We start from the raw sequence: 20,759 nt of genomic DNA, 5'->3' as shown, positions 1-20,759 counted from the left end.
AGTAAGTTGACCGTGCATTTAAAGTTACAAATTGATCAGGGTATCAAATTGAATAAGATCAGGGTTTTATACCATTGTGCCAGCTGTATATTCTCATAATGCTCCACCAATGCCCTTACCAAGCTTAACTGCAGCAGACGAAGCAACATTTCAAGCCTTACAGGGTGACATGCTGGCCGGCTGGAATGAGAGTCAACCCTCAGCCTTATCTCGCCAGGTTCAAAAGAATCCCGGCAATTGTCTTATCTTGTTCACAAGGGGACAGTGCTGCAGATTCCCATGTAGGGACTATGCTCCCACTGCTGTCCTATTATAGGACGCTGTAGATAAGGTGTGCTATATAACCTAGTCTCGAAGAGTGCCAAGCAAGGACTGGGACTCACTTCACAGCACAGGCATGGTGAGTAAACAGTAGCTTTGAAATCTGCAGCTTCTTTTCCAAGGGAATATGCTATAGTCTGCTTGTCTGCCTCTTCCAGCACTGAGTACATTACTTGAACATTGTGAATGCGTGATTATCATCAAGTCATTTTTTGCTTAAAGTGCCCTGCCTTAACATATTTCCTCCACTTGAAAAGATCTTAAAGGTGAAGTTTTATTTATGTCTGCAGTGCCGCTGATTTCTGTATCATTGTGTAGTTGAACTTTTAATTCTCAAGTCTCTGAAGATACAATACTATAGAACAGCTTAGGCTGGCCAGGGTATCCTCAGCTCACTGTGCACCAGCGCACCCCTGTGGTCTGGCCAGGCACCTGCAGGCTTGCCTGTGTGTGCTGCCCAGAGCTGCGTTGTCCTCCGACGCTGTAGCTCTGTGGTGGCTGCATGGTGAGTCTGCAGTGTGGAAAGAAGCGGGTGGCTAGAGGCACACGTTTCAGAGGACAGCATGTGTTCGACTTCGTCGCTCCCGAGTCAGCGCAGGTGGGCTGAGAATAAAAATAATTAGACATTTTAAATTGGGTGAAAATAATAAAAATAATTGGCAATGACTACATTTATATATATATAAAAAAGGAATGCAGTAGTGAGTCATTGCAATATCAGCCATTCAGAATGATTCAACCTCATTAAGAAGGCTGCAGAAAAAGAAAATGTAATTTATAGCACTTTACTCTTTGAACTGGTGATTGCTGTCAAATATTGGATAGTGGCCAAAGAGAATATCCTTTTTTTATGAGCAGGCCAGCAGGAAAGCAGCAACAAAGAGCAAGGCAGCAGCCAAGCGCACACAGCGGGGCTCCTCCAATGTCTTCTCCATGTTCGAGCAGTCTCAGATCCAGGAGTTCAAGGAGGTACAGTACAGCCATCAACACAACAGGTCTTCGTCAGGTTCACAAGACCAGTTGTGTTGAATCGCGTAGTTCTAGTTGTTTGTTTGCTCATTTTAGTAAAAACGTGTTTTAGCTAATTAAATGAAGAAAATCTTTTTTAAAAGACTACAGTAAATCCTACAGGGACTTCAATCTACAGACTAAGGTTGGTGTGCCTATTTGAGAAGTGAACGTAAGCCCAACCATATTTTCTCTTGTTTTAATATACAATCACCTTATATGATAGGCGCCTCATTTGGGTAAGCATTGTAGAGCACGGAAGTTTCTTTTTTCCTATATATATATATATATATATATATATATATATATATATATATATATATATATATATATATATATATATATATATATATATATAATCAAAAGTTTACATACCCTAATGGAAATTTATAATTTATAGAAATTTTTCAAAAAAATATGTATAGGAATAATCTTGCATAAAAGTTTTGCTTTTGTGGGTGAGGAAAAAAGTTACAAGAAATAAAGTCTGCAATTACTTATTTCAGCAATTTTTTTTGCAAAACTCAAAAAATGCTAATTCAAAAGTGTTCTTTCTCTGACAAAGAACATGAGATTAATAGCTAGTTGAGGCTCCTTTAGCAATAATAAACGATTTTTAAACGATTAGGATATTGATTCTTTTCTGATTTTCTTTAACGCAAAATTGTACCAGCTCATTCAAAGGGGGACTTCTGTTCTGCACAGCCTTCTTCAACTCATACCAAAGATTCTCAATCAGATTTAGATCGGGACTTTGACGAGGACACTCCAGAACCTTGATTTCATTCTTCTTTAAACATTCTGAAGTAAATTTTGAGATGTGTTTTGGATCGTTGTTGTGTTGGATTGTTCAGTTGCACTTTAAATCAAGCTTTGTAGGGGTGGGTTTCTGATAATTGGCCAATATCTTTTGGTATGCTATGGAATCTATTTTACCATGTACTGGAACAATATTTCCTGGCTATTAGAGGAAAAACAGCCCCATAGAAGGATATTACCACCTCCATGCTTGACAGTAGCTATGGTGTTGTTTTCTTTGTAAGCTTCACCAGACTTTCTCCAAACATTATTATCACCGTGACCAAATAGCTTGATTTTTATTTCATTACTCCTCAAAACCTTTGACCAGAACTCGTATCCATCATTCAAATACCATTTTGCAAACTTTAAGAGATTGTCTACTTGTTCTTGGTGAAAGCACCTTCTTTATTCCAGATCGAGGAAGCTTGTAAATCTTCTTGTATCCTTCTCCAGCTTTATGACAATAAATAATTTTCTGCCTAACGTCTTCAGATAGCTCTTTACTTTACCAATAAGTCAATGTGGGATAATGACAGCAATCATCCTATGCCTAACCCTTTACTCTCTCTGAGAATGTTCACCTACAATCCAGCATTTTCTAGATTTTTCTAGAATTAGGTTCTCATTAGGTTAGGTTATCATATTGAAATTACTAGTACCTTGTAGACAATACTATCATAGCATTAAAGGGTATGAATACATATAAAACAGCATTTTTTTTTTTTTGCAAAAAACTAATTGTTGAAATAAATAATTGTAGAATCTATTTCTTGTATCCTTTTTTTCTCATCCACAAAAACAACATTTTTGCTACAAAAAGATTGCAGGATTAAAAAAAGTACAAATAACAAAACAAACAAAAGCTGTATAAAAGCAACCGGTTTAAGGCAGTTTCTGCATTGGTTGTGCTCCCTTTGAGCAGCAATACTACATCCCAGTGAGCCGCTCTGCCTGCTTCACTTTCATTCCTGTGTTTTCTTGTTATTTTTATTCTGTTTCCAGGCCTTCAGCTGCATCGATCAGGATCGAGATGGAATTATTAAAAAATCTGACTTGAAAGAGACATACGCACAGCTAGGTACTTTATCTTTAATTATTATTATTATTATTATTATTATTATTATTATTATTATTATTGTAGAGTTCCATCATTGGGCAGTGTCAATGTATTGTGCTGCAGTGTTAGGGTATTGTGCAGCAGTGTTAATGAAAATACATGTTTGCTAAAACAGATTTAATTCAAAACTCCACATTTGAGGCCTATTTATGAATGAATGAATGAATGAATGTGCAAACATAGTAGCCCAGAGCCTACGTACTATAAAACTAATGTTCCAGTCAGCACTCTGAACTGCTGGATTTAGAATCTGAGTGCTTAAGGTTGACTATAGAGAAGTCTGTCCTGTGCACCAGCATGAAGCCAGTGTATCCAAGACAGTGAGCCTGTGTGTTTGTGCTTTAGGGAAACTCAACTTGAATGATGATGAACTAGAGGAGATGCTGAAGGAGGGGAAAGGTCCCATCAACTTCACTGTCTTTCTAACACTCTTTGGGGAAAAGCTCAACGGTATGTAACAAAAACAGGAAATTCTAGTTTTTTGTATTTCGCTGACAGTTATGATATATTTCCAAAGCATATAATACATTTTGAATGCCTAATGCATTTTGTTGACGCCAACAGGGCCCAACCTGAGCTTGGTAATTATGATTTCCATTACATGAGAGTAGATGTTAAAAATTCATGCTGATTTGAACTCGGCTCTCGCCAAGACAAGCACCAACTAAGACGTAGATTTACAGTAAACTAATGTGATCCATCTGCATCTCCATCCATTTGTGTTTCTTTCCATCTAATGATGCAGATATCCTTCTGCCTGGTGTTGATGGCTGAAGTGTAATGATGCTGCACATGAGAAGTACCATCATCAAACTAAGGGTGTTGTAGATCAATAGACGAGCGACAAAAAGACTGAGCAAAATCACCCATGTGGCCTAAAAAGGACTCCCAAGGATTCTTCTCTCTAAGTACATCTGGTCCACCAGAGAGTACATAAGAACATAAGAACATAAGAAAGTCTACAAATGAGAGGATGCCATTTGGCCCATCTTGCTCGTTTGGTTGTTAGTAGCTTATTGATCCCAGAATCTCATCAAGCAGCTTCTTGAAGGATCCCAGTGTGACAGCAGTGTAAAAAAGTGCCTCCTATTTTCTGTTCTGAATCTCCATTTGTGACCCCTAGTCCTTGTTTCTTTTTTCAGGTTGAAAAAGTCCCTTGGGTCGACATTGTCAATACTGTTTAGAATTCTGAATGTTTGAATTAGGTCGCTGTGTAGTCTTCTTTGTTCAAGACTGAATAGATTCAATTCTTTTAGCCTGTCTGCATATGACATGCCTTTTAAACCCATGAAAATAATTCTGGTCTAGACACTATCTCCCTCTAACCAGTCCCCCTGCAATCCACAGGGTGGCAGGTTAATGTAGCTACAGCATTAGGAAATATCTCATCGAAGAACTGAAACAGAAAACAATATACAAAGTAATTGTAAATGGCAAGAAGAACTCTGAGAACACTGAGATACTTATTCCTTTAGCTATTCCTTTGGAGTCTGTACTACTATCTTGCCGTGTCCTGATTGGGAATGTCATCAAGGCACTCTGTGTCCGTATTGGTTTGCATATGGCTGTGTTTGTTTTTTTTCAGGCACTGATCCGGAAGACATTATCCTGAATGCATTCAAACTCTTTGACCCCAACGGCACTGGAGCAGTAAACAAGGACGAGTGAGTACAACCAGAGAGACTGGAGAGGAGAGAGGGGCTCACATTGAACTCTTATTAACTGAGGATGAGTGAGTACAACCAGAGAGACTGGAGAGGAGAGAGGGGCTCACATTGAACTCTTATTAACTGAGGATGAGTGAGTACAACCAGAGAGACTGGAGAGGAGAGAGGGGCTCACATTGAACTCTTATTAACTGAGGATGAGTGAGCACAACCAGAGAGACTGGAGAGGAGAGAGGAGCTCACATTGAACTATTATTAACTGGCTTACAAAACTCTCGTGACATTCAATACAATACAAATCTGGGGGTAAAATGCCCTACCCAGCTAAGTATTCTGCATTTGTAGTAAATAAATCATTTTGGGGTACAACCCCGCTTGTGAGATGCCTTACCTACGGAAATCATTTGCATTTATTTAAAGAGAGCACAATTACCTAGAAAGAGAATGGAAAGACGGGGCTTGATTGACATTTACAAAACACTAAATGGTACAGATAAAGTTAACCCAAGACATGACAACTAATGTAACACACATATAAAGATGAAAGAACATACATGGAAGCTGAGTAAAGGTAAATTTAGATTGGAAAGTAGCAAGCACTTTTTCACATAGTTATAAATGCATGGAATAGCTTACCACCACATAAGGTCTAAAACACTGGGAACATGTAAAAGGCAACTAGAATCTGTCCTATTAAATTATATACCCATAGTCGGGATGAATGGTATGTGACGAAGGCATGAGCCTTGATGGGCTGAATGGCCTCTTATTCCCCAAATGTTTATACAGTATGTTCTAATCTATACAAGAATAGCTATATATTTATTATGGTAAAGGGGTTGAGTAATATTTTTCAACTGTCCTAACTGCTTTTGCAAGGTTGTATACATAAGTAAGTAAAAACACATGAGACTGCTGAGGCACATTCTCCTGATTGGACTGAAATGATACCCAAACCAATAGTTGTACTCTTTTTTTTAACCATATTAACTAGGAATGTCAAATCATGATTCAGGAAAAACAATCTATGTGATATCTAGCATGGAAGTGTCTGTGGATGTTTACCTAAGGAGGTGTTTGTGGTTTGCAGGTTCAAGAGGCTGCTGATGACCCAGGCTGACAAATTCACTGCAGAGGAGGTAAGTGCAAAATGAACATACAAATTTACAGTTTATCAGGTCTTTCTCAATGATTCAAGGGCTGTTAGTCCAGTCAGTCATAAATATCTCACACAACTGGTGCACAGCGCTAGACAACGACAAACACACTGTTCAAGTCCATCCCAAACATGTTCCATTGGAGTGGCCATTGAAGATGCCCGAAGATGTCATGCTCCTCAAACCATTCACACACAATGTATGCGTTATAGTCTTGAACAGAAATGTTGGCCCAGTCCATTCCTGGTTTTTGTTCCAAACCTGTTCTTAATTGTTTAATGTAACCAATTAAATCTCCATCCAGACCCTGAAGTAGTTCATTGTCTCATTTTAACTGATAAACCAGGAATGGAATGGCCCTCCAGGACTTTGCATGGACACTCCTGGTCTTGAAAGTAGCCATCGCAGTCAGGGTGCAGTATTGCTGAGTGGACTTGATCTGCACAGATGTATTTGTTCAGTCTTCCATAGCACCGACAAGAATACTGGGAAAACAGGCCCTCCACCAGGGCGATGCCAAATCCATAGAGGCAGAAATAATAAAGTAGCCAAGCAGTGTATCTGTAACTACGAACCCTATGGAATCTGTATGGTTTATGACCTAGGCAGAATGTTATATTTTCAACCCTATAGGTGGAGCAGGCATTTTCGGTCGCACCCATTGACGTGGCAGGAAACATTGATTACAAATCCCTTTGTTACATCATCACTCATGGGGATGAGAAGGAGGAGTCTTGAAGGGACACGCCTCAAAACAGACCACACCTGGAAGGTGAGAGGCCAAGGAACTGTGCTGGAGGATTCAACCCTGCTGCCTGGTGAACTGTCACCACTGACACCTCAGAATGGCTGTAGCTAACAAACTAAGCAAGGCTTGCAAAAAAAAAGTTTTATTTAATTGAGAATAGTAGCAGTATGTGTTTCTTTCAAAACTGCACGTTTCATGCGCATATAGCAGATGGAAGTGTCTGACAGTGACAGAGACGTTTACAGAATTGTTTTGTTAAACAGCGTCCAGAGTGTTCAGTAAAGAATAAATACCCTGAGGAAGGGTCATAATATTGTGTTACTATTATGTTAGTCTAGTTTTTTTTTATGGTGTTATCGCCCTTCCATGTTAATATTTTCCATCAAAATGCTGTCACATTTCTCATAAAAATAAAGGAGTGTATTCTGAGATTGCATTAAGTTGTGTGGGAGCGTAGGATGTCACACAGCTTGGAGGGTGCTAGTTCACTTCCAGGCTGTGCAAAGAGACTGAACTCTGCTGGGGACTCCCAAGGGGGAGTCACATTGGCTCTGACGCACATGGGGTTGGGGATGGGAAACCAGCAGGGATTACTTCTGTTCATCGCTCAACAGTGAACCCTAGTGGCCAGTCACCGAGCACATTCAGAGTGGATGAGAGGCAGGGCTGGTCTCTGTTCTCCGGGATCAGCAGCCTGCCCACCTCTGCTCTGGATTGCTTGGCGTAAAAGCGATTCTGGGACGACTGGCCACGATTTTGTAGTCAGCAAGACCGGGGCGCCAGTTTTTAAGGCAGCCCAGATCCCCTTTCTTGGGCAGCAGCATATTTACCGCCCACCTCATCGAAAGGGGCATCTCCCCGGTCTCGTAGGCTTCCACGAGGACCTGCACAAAGGCAGGCCCCAGCAAGTTCCAGAACTTCTTGTAGAACTCCACGATCAGCCCATCGATGCCCCGCGATTTGTCGTAAAGCATCGGGCTGAGAGCGTCAGAGAGTTCGGCCAGGGTCAGGTGGCCCTCGAACTCGTCCCTGATGGCCACCGTGGGAAGTCCACCCCACAGAACCCTGCACGCGTTGGAGTCAATGCGATCTGGAGAGAAGAGAGCGGAGCTGGGTGAGGCTGTGAACCAAAGAGATCACGAGTAACCTGCTAATCATAATGCAAATAACTACAGATACTGCCCCCTTGTTAGCCGAAGCTAACAACATCAACTATTTAAACAAACATGACGTACTAAATCAATGATAAGTGATGTATAATGTTACAATACAGTCAATGACACCAGACTAACTCTGCATAGGTAGATGATCCAGACAAATATGCAGAGGACGATTCAAAATGATCAACCATCATTAATACATTTAATATTGTTTATACTGGTGTTTACTGTGGTTAGGCGATTCCAGATGGAGTGGTAAATATCTGGCGACATTTCTGGCCACTTTACAGTGTCTAAATAGCGACATCTAGCGGCTTCCTGCGACGACGACACAATTATAACAAGGGAACGACATAAGACACACACACAGCATGTAAACACACCTACACAGAAGTACAGTACAACGCAAATGCACAGTGAATATAATACTGTTACTTTATTGAACACATTATCTGTATATTTCCACTATGCAATTAACATCTTTGTAGAATTAATTTAAAGGCAGTAGTTACAACTGTTCTGTGCGCGTTCGAGATGGATTCTGTGTTTTTATTTATGTATTTATGTATTTATTTATTTTTTCATCTGCCGTTCAGGCTTCAGTACTAATATACACGGTCTGAGTAAAACGTTTTGTTTTTGTCTAAAATGTACCCGTCTGTGGTGCATGGAAACGTGGTACAAGAAATCAAAAATGGAATTACTATTGGGAACACGAACCACTAAGAATTGCATTTTCTTCTGAAAAGGAGCCATTACTTAATCTTTGCTTGCATTAATTTCCAAATCTACTGTAAACCCGCCACTGCTCACTACTGACCTCACTAACATGGCGGCGTCTCGACGCTGCTTGATGCGTACGCAAGGTGAAAGGTGAGAGGTTAATGCCTTGTTTTCTGGCGGCGGGAGATCTTAATGCGTTTGCTGGACGACTGACAGAAGAGAAACATCTAAATATAGAAGCGACTAGTGGATGCCTGGTGGTCCTGTTCAAAAATTATAAAGGTAAATAATGACCTGATACTGAGCTGGGATAGTAGGTACAACAAAGGGGCGAACAAGACCCATCGCGTTAGATCGGCCATGCTGTATTCATTTGGAAACTACGGTACTGTTAATAATATTAAACTTGTACTAGCAGAGTGAAAGAGGCCACTGCAGCAGGGAAAAATAGTTTTCATTTTCAGTTTAAACAGCAAATCAAATTCTTTTGCACGGGCCTCTGGAGGGTTTCAGGAGGGCGTCCAATCCTTTTGTTTTAAATCTAAACCCCTGCTCCCAGCGCAGCCCCCAGGTGTGCATCCTCTCAGCCTTTGCCAGCTGCATATTGACATACTAGCACATGTCAAATCCGCGAATGCATGCTGAGCTGACGAACAGTGTTATGTGCAGAAATACTATTGCATGTATACTGTGTACAGGAGTAAGACAAGCGCAGAAGTACCTGGCTTTGGTGGTTTAGATTTTCGGACTAATCTCACATGACTGATTCAGTTGTTACCCATATGCAGGGATGGCGATAAGACTCCTATTGTATGTGTCACTCATGACCTGTGTCCTGCAGTATACCCTTCATGCGTCACCCGTGACCTGTGTCCTGCAGTATACTCTTCATGTGTCACCCGTGACCTGTGTCCTGCAGTATACTCTGCATCTCCCTGTGGCGAGTCAGTTTCAGATGGGTGATCCCATATCCAAAACAAATTGCTGATGTTTCAAGTGCAGTAGGCAGTTCCAGAGAGTACATTTCTGTATTTCCACCCCAGTTCCCTGAATGAATTGTGAATGTGTTCATCCAGGACAGTTTAAACACCTTGCCTTGCCATGTTGAGTCAGTCAGTCCTGACTTTCATGGTGTCCCTGCACCCTGTTGACAGTGGTTTGGCAGGTGTCATCAGTTTTAGTCCATCTAAACAGTTTGGATGTTTTTTGAGAGTCTCTGCAGATTACCTCTTACACAGGTGGCCCGCAGGTCCTTCCTGCCCCTGGTAAAACCACTCATACATGTTTATTTCCTGAAGTATTTTAATACTGAGACAAACATGGGTCATTCATGTTTGAATATTTGTTCAAATTTAAACAAATATCCTAATATTCATTCATTTTGAATTAGCTGGAAAACAAAAGTATAATTTGTATAATATTACAGTAAATAAATAAATAAATAAAACACCTCAGGAGTAGCATAAACCAGGAACCCCATCAAATGACCAGCCCAAGAAAGAGAAACCCTTTTTTCCAGTAGAATGTGTGGCTATTCATTTCAGATGTGATGCATGCATTGGTTTCCTTTGCAAGGTATCATTTTGATGTAAGCATTCATAAATTCTTTTGTACAGCCATGGCCAAAGGTTTTGCATCACCTAGGGTTTTAGAATTGAGACACAACTTAAAACAAATAAATAAAAAAAAAAAAAGCATAATTTAGATATTTTATTTGCCATCATGTAATCACACAGACTGCACAATTATATCACAACAATATACTGGAAGCCATGATAGTAGTGCAGTATTTCATTTTAGAATGTGAAAAACTACAATGTTAACGTATCGTTCACCTTTATGCAAAATGAGTTAATTCTAGAGGGTGATGCAAAACTTTTGGCCATAGCTGTATTGAAAAATACAAATTGTTATCTATTTTTGCAACTGAATAAAAGGGATCGAATTAAGACTATGCATAGCAGTTTCACCCATTCTAGGTTTTAATACAAGCTTGATAAGCCAGTTAGTAGTAAAATCTGGAAAGGATCAACCTTCTGTGAGGTAGGAGCCTTATTTCCATCCCTGATACACTCCAGACAGTATTTATTAGTATATGTCAAACATTTGCCTCAGCACTTTAAAAGGTATTTACAATGTCGACCCAAGACTCTTTTTCAACCTGAAGAAAGGAACAAATGGAAATTAGATAAAGGGGCATACAAAACAGAAAATAGGAGGCACTTTTTTACACAGAGAATTGTGAGGGTCTGGAATCAACTCCCCAGTAATGTTGTTGAAGCCGACACCCTGGGATCCTTCAAGAAGCTGCTTGATGAGATTCTGGGATCAATAAGCCACTAACAACCAAACGAGCAAGATGGGCCGAATGGCCTCCTGTCGTTTGTAAACTTTCTTATGTATCTTAAATCTAGCCCACTAGTTAACTGAGATGCTGACCATCAGTTTGTTGTTCCAGTGTTTGGCCATGTTCTCCGACCTCACAGCCCAGAAGAGGGCAACGTTGTTGGCCCCCCCTGCCCTCGAGGGCCCGGTCTTTGACAGAGTGTACCCCTCCTCCTACACCAACTGCTCGGAGCGCTTCAAACTCGGGGAGCGGAGTTTCAGCCGCCAGTACGCTCACATCTACGCCACCCGGCTTCTTCAAATGAGACCCATCCTGACCAAGAGGGCTCAGCAGTTGTGGGGTGAGTGTCTTATTTGAAACAGCAGATAGAGGTTCAAAGAGCAGCTGACAAAGTTAACCCTAACCAACACATTAGGCATAACACAGAACCCAGGAACAGAGGACACAGTTGGAAATTAAGTGGAGATGAACTAAGAACAGAGAGCAGGTGACATATCTTCACACAGGGTGGTGAGGCTATGGTAGGTTACCAAGACCCAACTTGATAAAGTTCTGAGATCAATCAGCTGCTAGGAACCGGATGGACGAGCTTAGATGGGGTGAATGCCCCCATCTCGGTCGTAAATGTTCTTTTGTTCTTAAATGTCATTTTTTGTTCTCTGTAATTAAAAAGCAAGTAACATAATATACATTTTTTACACTGCAGCATGAATCAAGACTTTAAATCCTGTTTTTACAGTGAAATTCATAATGCAGATTAATAAAAAATAACTGGGAGAAAACCCAAGAGAGTTGTATCCCTGGCTCTTGAACCTAAGAACATTAGAATTTACACCTGTGAGGAGGCCATTCGAAGCTATCAATGCTCATTCTGTTCCTAGTGGCTGATTGATCTCCTTCCCTCTGTCCTGAGTCTACCTCCACTTAATTTCCTCTTATCCTGGTTTCTGTGCTGCTCACACAATATTGGTTAAGGTTTATTTTTGTCAACTCCTTTTAAGATTTTAAAGACCAATCCTGTTTCCCTGTAATCGTATTTGTTTTTGGCTAAATAAATCAGTTCCTCTTATCTGACTGTAGAATTTCATTGCAGGAGCTGACATACAGGTAAAGAAACTCTGCGAGATCCAGATGGGTGAGCATTGTTGCATTGTGGGAACCATTTTCAAGAACATGGCACTCCAGCCATCTATTCTTCGTGAGATCAGCGAGGAGGTACGTGTGTGTGTGCGTGTGCGTGTGTAAGAGATGGTACAGTTTACTCTGTCTCATGTGTAAGTTGGGCACAATTATGTAACAGAGTGGCTCAAATGATCCAATACTCGGACCCACCAGAGCACACAGGAAGACACTCAACCCTGAGAGTTGTAGCTGAAAGCCATGCTGCTGTAAGATCCTTTCACCCAATCTGTGACCATGTTCTACTGTTACCATAACAGCAATGTTTGAGAGGTCTCCGTTTGTAACCTTGTTCTACTGTTACAGTAACAGCAATGTTTGAGAGGTCTCCGTTTGTTTTTTAATTCCCTGTGAAGCGTATATTATATTATGTGGAAACTTCTGGAAACAATAATAAGATTCAAAATGGAAAATTACCTATATGGTAACAGTATCCTGGGAGACAGTCAGTTTGGTTTTAGGAAAGGGAGATCGTGTCTAACTAACCTGCTTGATTTTTGTGAGGATGCAGCATCGATAATGGATAATTGCAGAGCATATGTCATGTTTTTTTTTTTTAGATTTTCAGAAAGCTTCTGACAGAGTCCACCATAAAAGATTAATTCTCAAACTGAACGCAGTAGGGATTCAAGGAAATGCATGCACATGGATTAGGGAGTGGTTAACATGTAGAAAGCAGAAAGTACTGATTAGAGGAGAAACCTCAGAATGGAGTGGGGTAACCAGTGGAGTACCACAGGGATCAGTATTAGGTCCTCTGCTATTCCTAATCTATATTCATGACTTAGCCTCCTCTCGTTTGTAAACATTCTTATGTTCTTATATTGTGGAGGCATGTCACACTTCACATATTTGCCTAAATACCACTTCACCAATTGTCATGAAATGTGGCACTGTTTAGTTATTGACAGTGTCAGACCCTGGGGATATAGTGGGGTGCCTGTATGTCTGTTCATCTGGCTGGCTGGCTGGCTGTATGTTTTTGCATTAATCCGGTGAATTGGTTATTAAATTGTGATTCAGCATTTCATTGCTAATTCTTATTCTGTACTGTTCTGCATTGCTGTTGATGCCATCAGCTTTGTCGTCATGCTGATAGCTCTCGTTGTGAATGTGTAGTGGTGGCTGGGGGATGTGTGCTGTTCTACTTAACAAAGCTTCTTCTTGGTTTCAGCACAACCTCCTACCTCAGCCGCCACGCGCAAAATACATCACCCAATCGGATGAGCTGATCCTGGAGGACGAGTTACAGAGGATCAAACTGGAGGGTGCCATTAAAGTGCAGAACTTCGTCACAGGCAAGGAGCAGGGATCTCTCTCTCTCTCTCTGTTTAAACTGTTAATAGACAGAGGAGGACAGGTGATACCTTTAAACAACTAAACAATTATTAATCGCAGGCTTTCAAGACATCTGAGGTCTGTTCTTCAGGTGAAAGTAGAAAAGAGAGATTGATGTTTACATTGAAAGGTGGCATCAAAACTTTTAACATAAAGAACCCATTTTGAATCACTGCAATTCTAATACTGTAAGGAAAAATGCTGTGTTGAAAAAACTGGCCGTGTGGCCACACAATAAACAATAACAAAATAAATAAATGATATGAATGAAATGCAAATAAGCAAAAAATTGTAGCAGCATGTACTACTGTGTGGTATAGTTTTTTATTTATAACAAGGCTTGGAAAAATAGCATCCTCTGATTGGTTAAACAGCATCACATGACGTGCATATGGCTTGCATACTAATGAGCCGCTTCACACTAAATAAATCACTACGCACCACTGCATTCTAAATTCCATGACAAACTGCCATTTTATTTGTTAATAGTTACAAAACCATTGCCAAAAACGAGTGGCATTTCACTTGTTTCCTTTAATATATTTGGGGATGAAACTCCACATAACTGGTACAACGCCAACTTTCCGAGTGAAGACAGCAGTCCATCTGAAATAAATAAATAAATAAAATAAGTGCACCAGCAAGAGTAGAACAGCTAAATGAAAAAAAGATTGAAAAATAACTACAGCGTGGGCTGGCTAATGTACTTAAAGAAAAAAATATAAACATTCATTTTATGGAAATAAGTAAAAAAAAAAAAAAATCTAAAAAACAAAAGGGAATTTTATGCCAGTGCAAGAGTTCAACTGAGGACCAATATTCAGTCTCCAGTTTTATAACTGCTGACAGCGAGTTTAAAACCAGCAATAATATTGTAAGTATTATAAGTTGCAATAAGGTAGGAAACCAGTATCCCCTTTGAGTCCAGGAATTTCATACTGTAAGTAAAATCACTGTAGGATCTGTAGCTAGAAATGGGCACTAGCAGTACGTTACACACAGAAAATGTACTGACGCAGAACACAAAAACACATTCCCAAAAGCTGCCTCTGGTCTCTTTGGATTAGAGGAATTTAGAATAAAACTCATTTTTCAGCCTGTGAAAAAAAAACCCAAAGATGGGTATGTATAGAGTCAGCAACAGATCTTCTGTTTTCAAAAGGCGTTTCTGTGTCATTTCGGCGTATCTTAGGGCCGCATTGTAACTCATTCTTAAACGGAACTTTCCTGGCTCCACATGTTACAGAACTACATGTAAAGGTTAACCCCAGCCTATGTTCCTACTCCTTTAGGAAGTGTGATCGCTGTTTACGGCGCTGAGAAGAACAATGGGAAGTTCATGGTGGAGGAATACTGCACAGCTGAGCTGCCCCCACAGCCCCCCCGGAGAGGCCCACATGCTGACAGGTGATGATAGCTGACCAGTCCACACTCAGACCTCCTCCATCTCCACCCTTCGAACTACCCCTTATCTGGGGGGGGGGGGGGGGGGGGGTCTATTATCTGGTCCAGTTGGACCAAAGCGGGTTTGAGGCAGTTAATATTGCAAAATCATCAATCGTTCTGTTTTAATTTAAGAACCACTAAATGAATAGCAATGTCTCGGTTCAAATGTGAAGCATTAAGAAATTGTGACAGGCTGTAGAATAGAGTTTAACTGCAATTCATCCATAACTTCAAACATTCATAATATCTCTATAAAATAAATTCTACAGACCAGGAGACAAACATTTTAACACAGTGTTGTCTACAACATTCAAATCTTGGTAATGGTGTTTTGGGATGTTTTACTGTATGCAGACAGTAGATAGTAAATGTTCTGTACCTCCATAAATCCTCAAATTATGATTCTCAATAATTAATGTTGAAGATTGACCTTTGAGAAGCAGTTCTGTAGGTTTATGTAAAATGTGGTGTAATTATGGATAGACTCATGTCCGTTAAGTGCGTCTCCTGTATGATACACAGCTGTTTAAGTGTTTGTAGCTAACAAAATAGTTATATAAACATTTTCTATCAGTTTGTGAGATAGAAACAAAATTAGAGCAAAAATTATTGTTTCTTTTAAACCATGATATCTGTACTACAGTAGGTTAAACAAATCTCTGTTAGCAAGACATGCTTTCAGATGATCTTGCACTTCCTGGGTCATTTCGCCTGGAGCATGAAATTGTCCCCACCCCTTCAGGGCTGTCTTTCCTCCTAATAACTAACCAGCTACTTTTTATCTAATGACGGACATTCTTTGCAGCCAGTAAGGTGCTTTGACCCCAAAGACACTGCTGGCAAGCCAGAAAACTGAGAACTGGGACCTAGTGTAGAGCCAGATGTTTATAAATTAAAATAGTATCGTTTTCTATAAAATGTGTTTCTTTTGAAATGGCACATTGAAAGCCATTTAGTGAGGGAAAAGTGCATGGTTATGAAATGATTTTGTTAGCTATAACCCGTTTTAAAAAAGTCTTCTAGTTGACTCTCCATCTCTCTCTCTCCTCTCTCTTCCCCCCCCTGCCCCCCCCCCCCTCTCTCTCTCTCTCTGTCCCTCCCCCTCTGTCTCTCTCTCTCTCTCTCTCTCTCTCTCTCTCTCTCTCTCTCTCTCTCTCTCTCAGGTTCGTGCTCCTGGCCTCTGGTCTGGGTTTGGGGGGTGGCAATGCAGACTGCCTCCTGGCTCTGCAGCTGCTGGTGGACATGGTGACGGGACAGCTGGGGGACGAGGGTGAGCAGAGTGGGGTGGCCCGAATCTCCAGGGTGTTGCTGGCTGGGAATCTGCTGAGTCAGAGCACACAGGGCAAGGACTCCGTCAACAAGGTGAGGGGGGTGAGCAGGAAGGTAGTGCTGGGACAGCAGATATTCAGACAAACACAGCTTGAAGTGTATTCCTATAATAGAACTCATAAATGACTGTAACAAAAAATACCATGCAAAGGAAAGCAATGCACATGTATTGTGTTAATTTATATATATTTTTTTATATTTTGACCACTTTTTTTAAACTTTTAAATTGCATTCCCTGCCTCAAGGTGGCTTCCCATGTACCCACACGGACCTCTCAAACTACATATCCCATCATCCTCCTGCTCACTGGTAAATCCATCTCCGTTACATATGTGAGCAGGAGGATGATGAGAAATGTAGTTCTGAGAGGTCAATGCAGGTACATGGGAAGCCATCTTGAGGCAGGGAATGCAATTTAAAAGTTTGAAAAAGTGGTCAAAATATTTTAAAAAAAGTGATACTGAGGAGAGGATTGTTGAAGACTGATGTAAGAGTATAAAACTGGCTTATTTAGGGTTAGACCAGAGGATGAAGAGAAGGCTGCTACACTCTGCATCTCCAGAACTGGCGACTAGCCATTCTGCATTGCTTGCTGTTAACTGAGTTTAGTAAAGCGTTGACATTAAACTGAACCTCTGTATTGGGAGAATCATTCTGGGTTAATCTATCACAAAGACTGGCATCAGTGAGCCAATTACCAGTGCGTAGGTACATACTGTTTATTTTTGATAATATAGCTTAAAACACATCTGATGAAGTTCGCTGTCACTGGTCCATGCTCTTGGCTTGCCCCCTGCCCCTCCGCTCATCTCCTGCTCTTGTTGATTCCCGGCAGGCTAAGTACCTGACCAAGAAGACGCAGGCCGGTAGTGTGGAGGCTATCCGGATGCTGGACGAGATTCTAGTGCAGCTGGCGGTGAGTTTCTCTACTGACAAATCGTTGACTGACTAAACTAAGCTGGTGAAGACGAATTGAATGATCCCTGTTCTCAACAATCTTGATTCCTTTGTCCCCCTCCAGGCCTCTGTTCCAGTGGACCTCATGCCTGGGGAGTTTGACCCCACTAACTACACCCTGCCCCAGCAGCCTCTACACCAGTGCATGTTCCCACTGTCCTCCGCATACCCCACCCTGCAGCTGGTCAGCAACCCATTCCAGGCAGACATTGACGGGCTCCGGTGAGGATCGGGCTGGGGGAGAGGGACTGGGGACTTTACCCAGGCTGGAAATCTGTGTTTGTATCAATTTAACCTTCATACAGGGCAGTTGGTGATGAGACAGTATTTTGCATTTATTTTTATGAATAGAGTAGTGTGTTTTCTTTCTTTATTGAAAAAAAATCATGTAGAACCTTTTATTTTGTTTAACATTTACACATTTAAACACTTTTTACCCCAGGTAAAGTGTCTAAGATTAATTCTAATCCAAGCCTGTGAAACCAGTCACGAGACTTTAACAGCAAAATTACTGTTCTCCTTTTTACAAAATACTCCTTTCTGTTTTATTTTTTGTTGTTTGTATTTATTTTAATTACATAACAGCCCACAGTAAAATACTTGGTGCCAGCTAATAGCGCTACTGAGTCGAATCTTAAACGCTTGATAATAAAAGTTGAACCAATAGTAAAAAAGCTGCAGTCTAAAATAATGCCGCGTATTATTAGTTTGGTGTTAAGCCTGATTATTTAATGGTAATTCCACAGTGTCAGAGGTTAACAGAGAGTAACTTGCAGGGTTCGGAAAATATATAACGTTACACATCCCCACGTGTTGCCACACCTGTTCAAATAACGTGCCTGTAATTCTTCTTTTCGTTTTTAACATTGACAACTTTTTACACTTATAACCTTAGTCTGTTTAAAAACTGTTTTCAAAATGTTCGCTCTAGTGCACTGATAGTGTAAGGGTTATTGCCCACATTGTTAGACAGTTAACGACAATAACGATTTCATCTGTACAGAACAGAACAGCTAGAGTACTTGCCTGTTAAGGTTTTTTTTTTTCCTTCTTGCGGTGATTTAGAGGATAGATCTCAAACCCCACCGCACTAGAGTGGACATTTTGAAGAGACACTTTGGAACAGTCTTTAAAGTTAGAAGTGTAATAAGTTGCCAGGATATTATCAATGAAAAGAAATTACAGGTACGTTATTTACACAGTTCCAGCAACACGTGGGGACATGTAACGCTATATTTTTCACAACCCGCTACTTGCTCTTTAAAGAGCCACAGCACTGTGGGCTGTGCAATTATTTCTACATCACTTTCTCAAAAGCATTTAGGAGTTAACAATCTAGATCCTTGAAATATTGTGCTGTCTGTAATCGTGGAAATGTAGCCTCTTTTAAAGCTACTGTGACCAGTGTTGTTTGCACTCAGGTTCCTGGGGACGTCGGGACAGAATGTGAGTGATATCTACAAGTACAGCGGGCAGGAGGACTACATTGAGATCCTGGAGAGCACCCTGAGACTGAGCCACTTGTCCCCCACTGCTCCAGACACTCTGGGTAAGGCCTGTAGGGGTACAGGGACTTTGGGATTCAAATCCTGCTCTTGTAGAGTTGCAGGTCTTGGCTTGGGACCCACAGGGTTAGGTAGTAGGGATGGGTTATCTCATCACATCCCCAGCTGATCCGTAGGAGACTCCCCAAGCTCGGCTCTTGTCTTCAGGGTTTGGTGTTGGAAACATCCATTGCTTGGCTTGACAGCAGGTCTTTAATCCTGGGTTGCAGCGGTGAGGCAGTATTCAAATTGGACATTTCAAATTGGGAAGAACAAGAAAAAAATTTAAAAACAAGTGGGTCCCAGAGTAGCTCATCTTGTAAAAGCACTACCACGTGGTGTTGTGGGGTGACTCCTCCAGTCAAGGTTTTGAGTCCTGGTTCGAGCTGAAAGCTAACACCTGCTGGGATGGCCTTTGTTCTCAAAGCACCAGTAGATTGTCTACGTATGCCATCAAACTCGTGTGTGCAAAGAGGCAAGTGGCTGTGCGGTAGATCGGGGGACTGCCCTTCACTTGTTTTGAGCTGTCATGAGGAACTGCTCCGGGAACATTTTTGGACGTTCTGAATTGAGAAAAATGAGGGTAAAATTATTTGGTCTTAAATAAAAATACAATAAAACATTGTAAAATGCAAAACCAAGAAGGAATTGCAGCTTCTTCTAAAGTGCATGTTGTAGGGTTGAGATTGACGCTGTGTGTGTCCCATGTAGGCTGCTACCCATTCTACCAGCGAGACCCGTTCATTCTGGAGGATTGTCCTCATGTCTACTTCTGTGGCAACGCACCGGCCTTCCAGTCTAAGCGAGTCACGGGTGAGGGAGAATGAACACACTTTGATGGGTTTGTGGGAAAGGGATACTCACCATGGGTTTTACTCTTGACCAATTTTTCCGTGCTTCATGTCATTTTAAGTATCTTTGAGTGGTTCTATGGCTCCAATATTGAATTGCATTCATTTTTATCTGGATCAGAATCCACTTAGTATTGCCCAAGCCTGTACAGTCCTTTGTGTAATCCCCTGATGCAGATGAAAAAGAATACCATTCAGTATTAGAAAAAAGGAACCCTGGACCACCATTGATTGTTAATGGAAATGAGAAAGTAAATGGATCAGCTACAGAGTAGGAGTTGCACCGTCTAGTTTACAACAGAAGCAGCAACACAGTCATGTGCTTGTGTGTTTTAAAGTATAAATCTTGTCAGATTGAAATGGTTATTTCATTGTGACAAAATTAAGTGATTGTGAAGTGTGCGGTTTCATATGAGTGCAGTTCCACTTGCTGACATTTTAGAACATTTTAATAATTTAGTTTAAAAAATTCCAAGCAGTCTTGAAACACATTTCACAAACAGCGAAGTGTTATGAAACAGTATGTTCACAAATGGAGCACCAGAAAGGATCAGATACGGGATTTATTAAAACTGGTCAACTGTTTTTACCTCAAGTGTTCGACACTGTCAATAAATTGTGCTTCTGCTGAAGCAGATTCACTGACCTGGTGTCTGGATCTTGGTCTCTAGGTGCTGACGGCCAAGATGTCCTCCTTGTCGCTATCCCAGAGTTCAGCTCGACGCAGACTGCCTGCCTGGTAAACCTGCGCAACCTCGAGTGCCAGCCAATCAGCTTCTCAGCTTTCTCAGCCAAGGCGGAGGAAGAGAGCGAGATGGATGTCAGCCACTGAACGCAAGCTTAGCCGCTGAAGAGAGCAGCTCAGCCTGGGGATATAAGACCAAGGCCATTGCCCAGTGACTGGTTAATTGTAGAGATTGCATTGCCTTTTTTTTTTTTTTTTAATTATATTTCTTCTGGAATGAAATATGCAAACCATTTTTTTTACCATCAAGAAAAAACAAGGGTATGGCAACCCCACTTCCTTTCCCTAATTGCTAAGAATAAAATCCCATAACGTGTGAAA

General features: G+C 41.0%; 2 protein-coding genes across 4 annotated transcripts; both read left to right on the top strand.

Moving 5' to 3' along the window:
* Positions 1 to 300: 300 nt before the first annotated feature.
* LOC121302421 (myosin regulatory light chain 2, atrial isoform-like) lies at positions 301 to 7,248 on the top strand. 2 transcript variants are annotated; one of them, XM_041232383.1, is made up of 7 exons: positions 301 to 400; positions 1,180 to 1,290; positions 3,133 to 3,208; positions 3,593 to 3,697; positions 4,833 to 4,911; positions 6,005 to 6,053; positions 6,681 to 6,719. In XM_041232383.1, the coding sequence occupies exons 1-7, from the start codon at positions 398 to 400 to the stop codon at positions 6,702 to 6,704; spliced, it is 447 nt and encodes a 148-aa protein (XP_041088317.1). In that variant the 5' UTR covers positions 301 to 397; the 3' UTR covers positions 6,705 to 6,719. The 2 variants fall into 2 exon arrangements, with proteins under 2 accessions (XP_041088317.1, XP_041088316.1); XM_041232382.1 differs by having other exon boundaries at positions 302 to 400; positions 6,705 to 7,248.
* Positions 7,249 to 8,476: 1,228 nt separating this feature from the next.
* Positions 8,477 to 20,759, top strand: LOC121302420 (DNA polymerase delta subunit 2-like). Of its 2 annotated transcripts, none has more exons than XM_041232380.1 (11): positions 8,477 to 8,984; positions 11,161 to 11,389; positions 12,143 to 12,264; positions 13,403 to 13,526; positions 14,859 to 14,973; positions 16,176 to 16,374; positions 17,177 to 17,257; positions 17,363 to 17,520; positions 18,720 to 18,847; positions 19,554 to 19,655; positions 20,365 to 20,759. In XM_041232380.1, exons 2-11 carry the CDS (start codon positions 11,170 to 11,172, stop codon positions 20,523 to 20,525), a joined length of 1,410 nt encoding a protein of 469 aa, XP_041088314.1. In that variant the 5' UTR covers positions 8,477 to 8,984; positions 11,161 to 11,169; the 3' UTR covers positions 20,526 to 20,759. The 2 variants fall into 2 exon arrangements, with proteins under 2 accessions (XP_041088314.1, XP_041088315.1); XM_041232381.1 differs by lacking the exon at positions 8,477 to 8,984 and adding an exon at positions 9,011 to 9,087.

Source organism: Polyodon spathula, chromosome 29 (genome assembly GCF_017654505.1).
Source record: "Polyodon spathula isolate WHYD16114869_AA chromosome 29, ASM1765450v1, whole genome shotgun sequence".
NCBI classification, from domain to species: Eukaryota; Metazoa; Chordata; class Actinopteri; order Acipenseriformes; family Polyodontidae; genus Polyodon; species Polyodon spathula.
The sequence above is the reverse complement of the archived record's forward strand: the minus strand, read 5'-3'. Positions and strand labels throughout refer to the sequence as shown.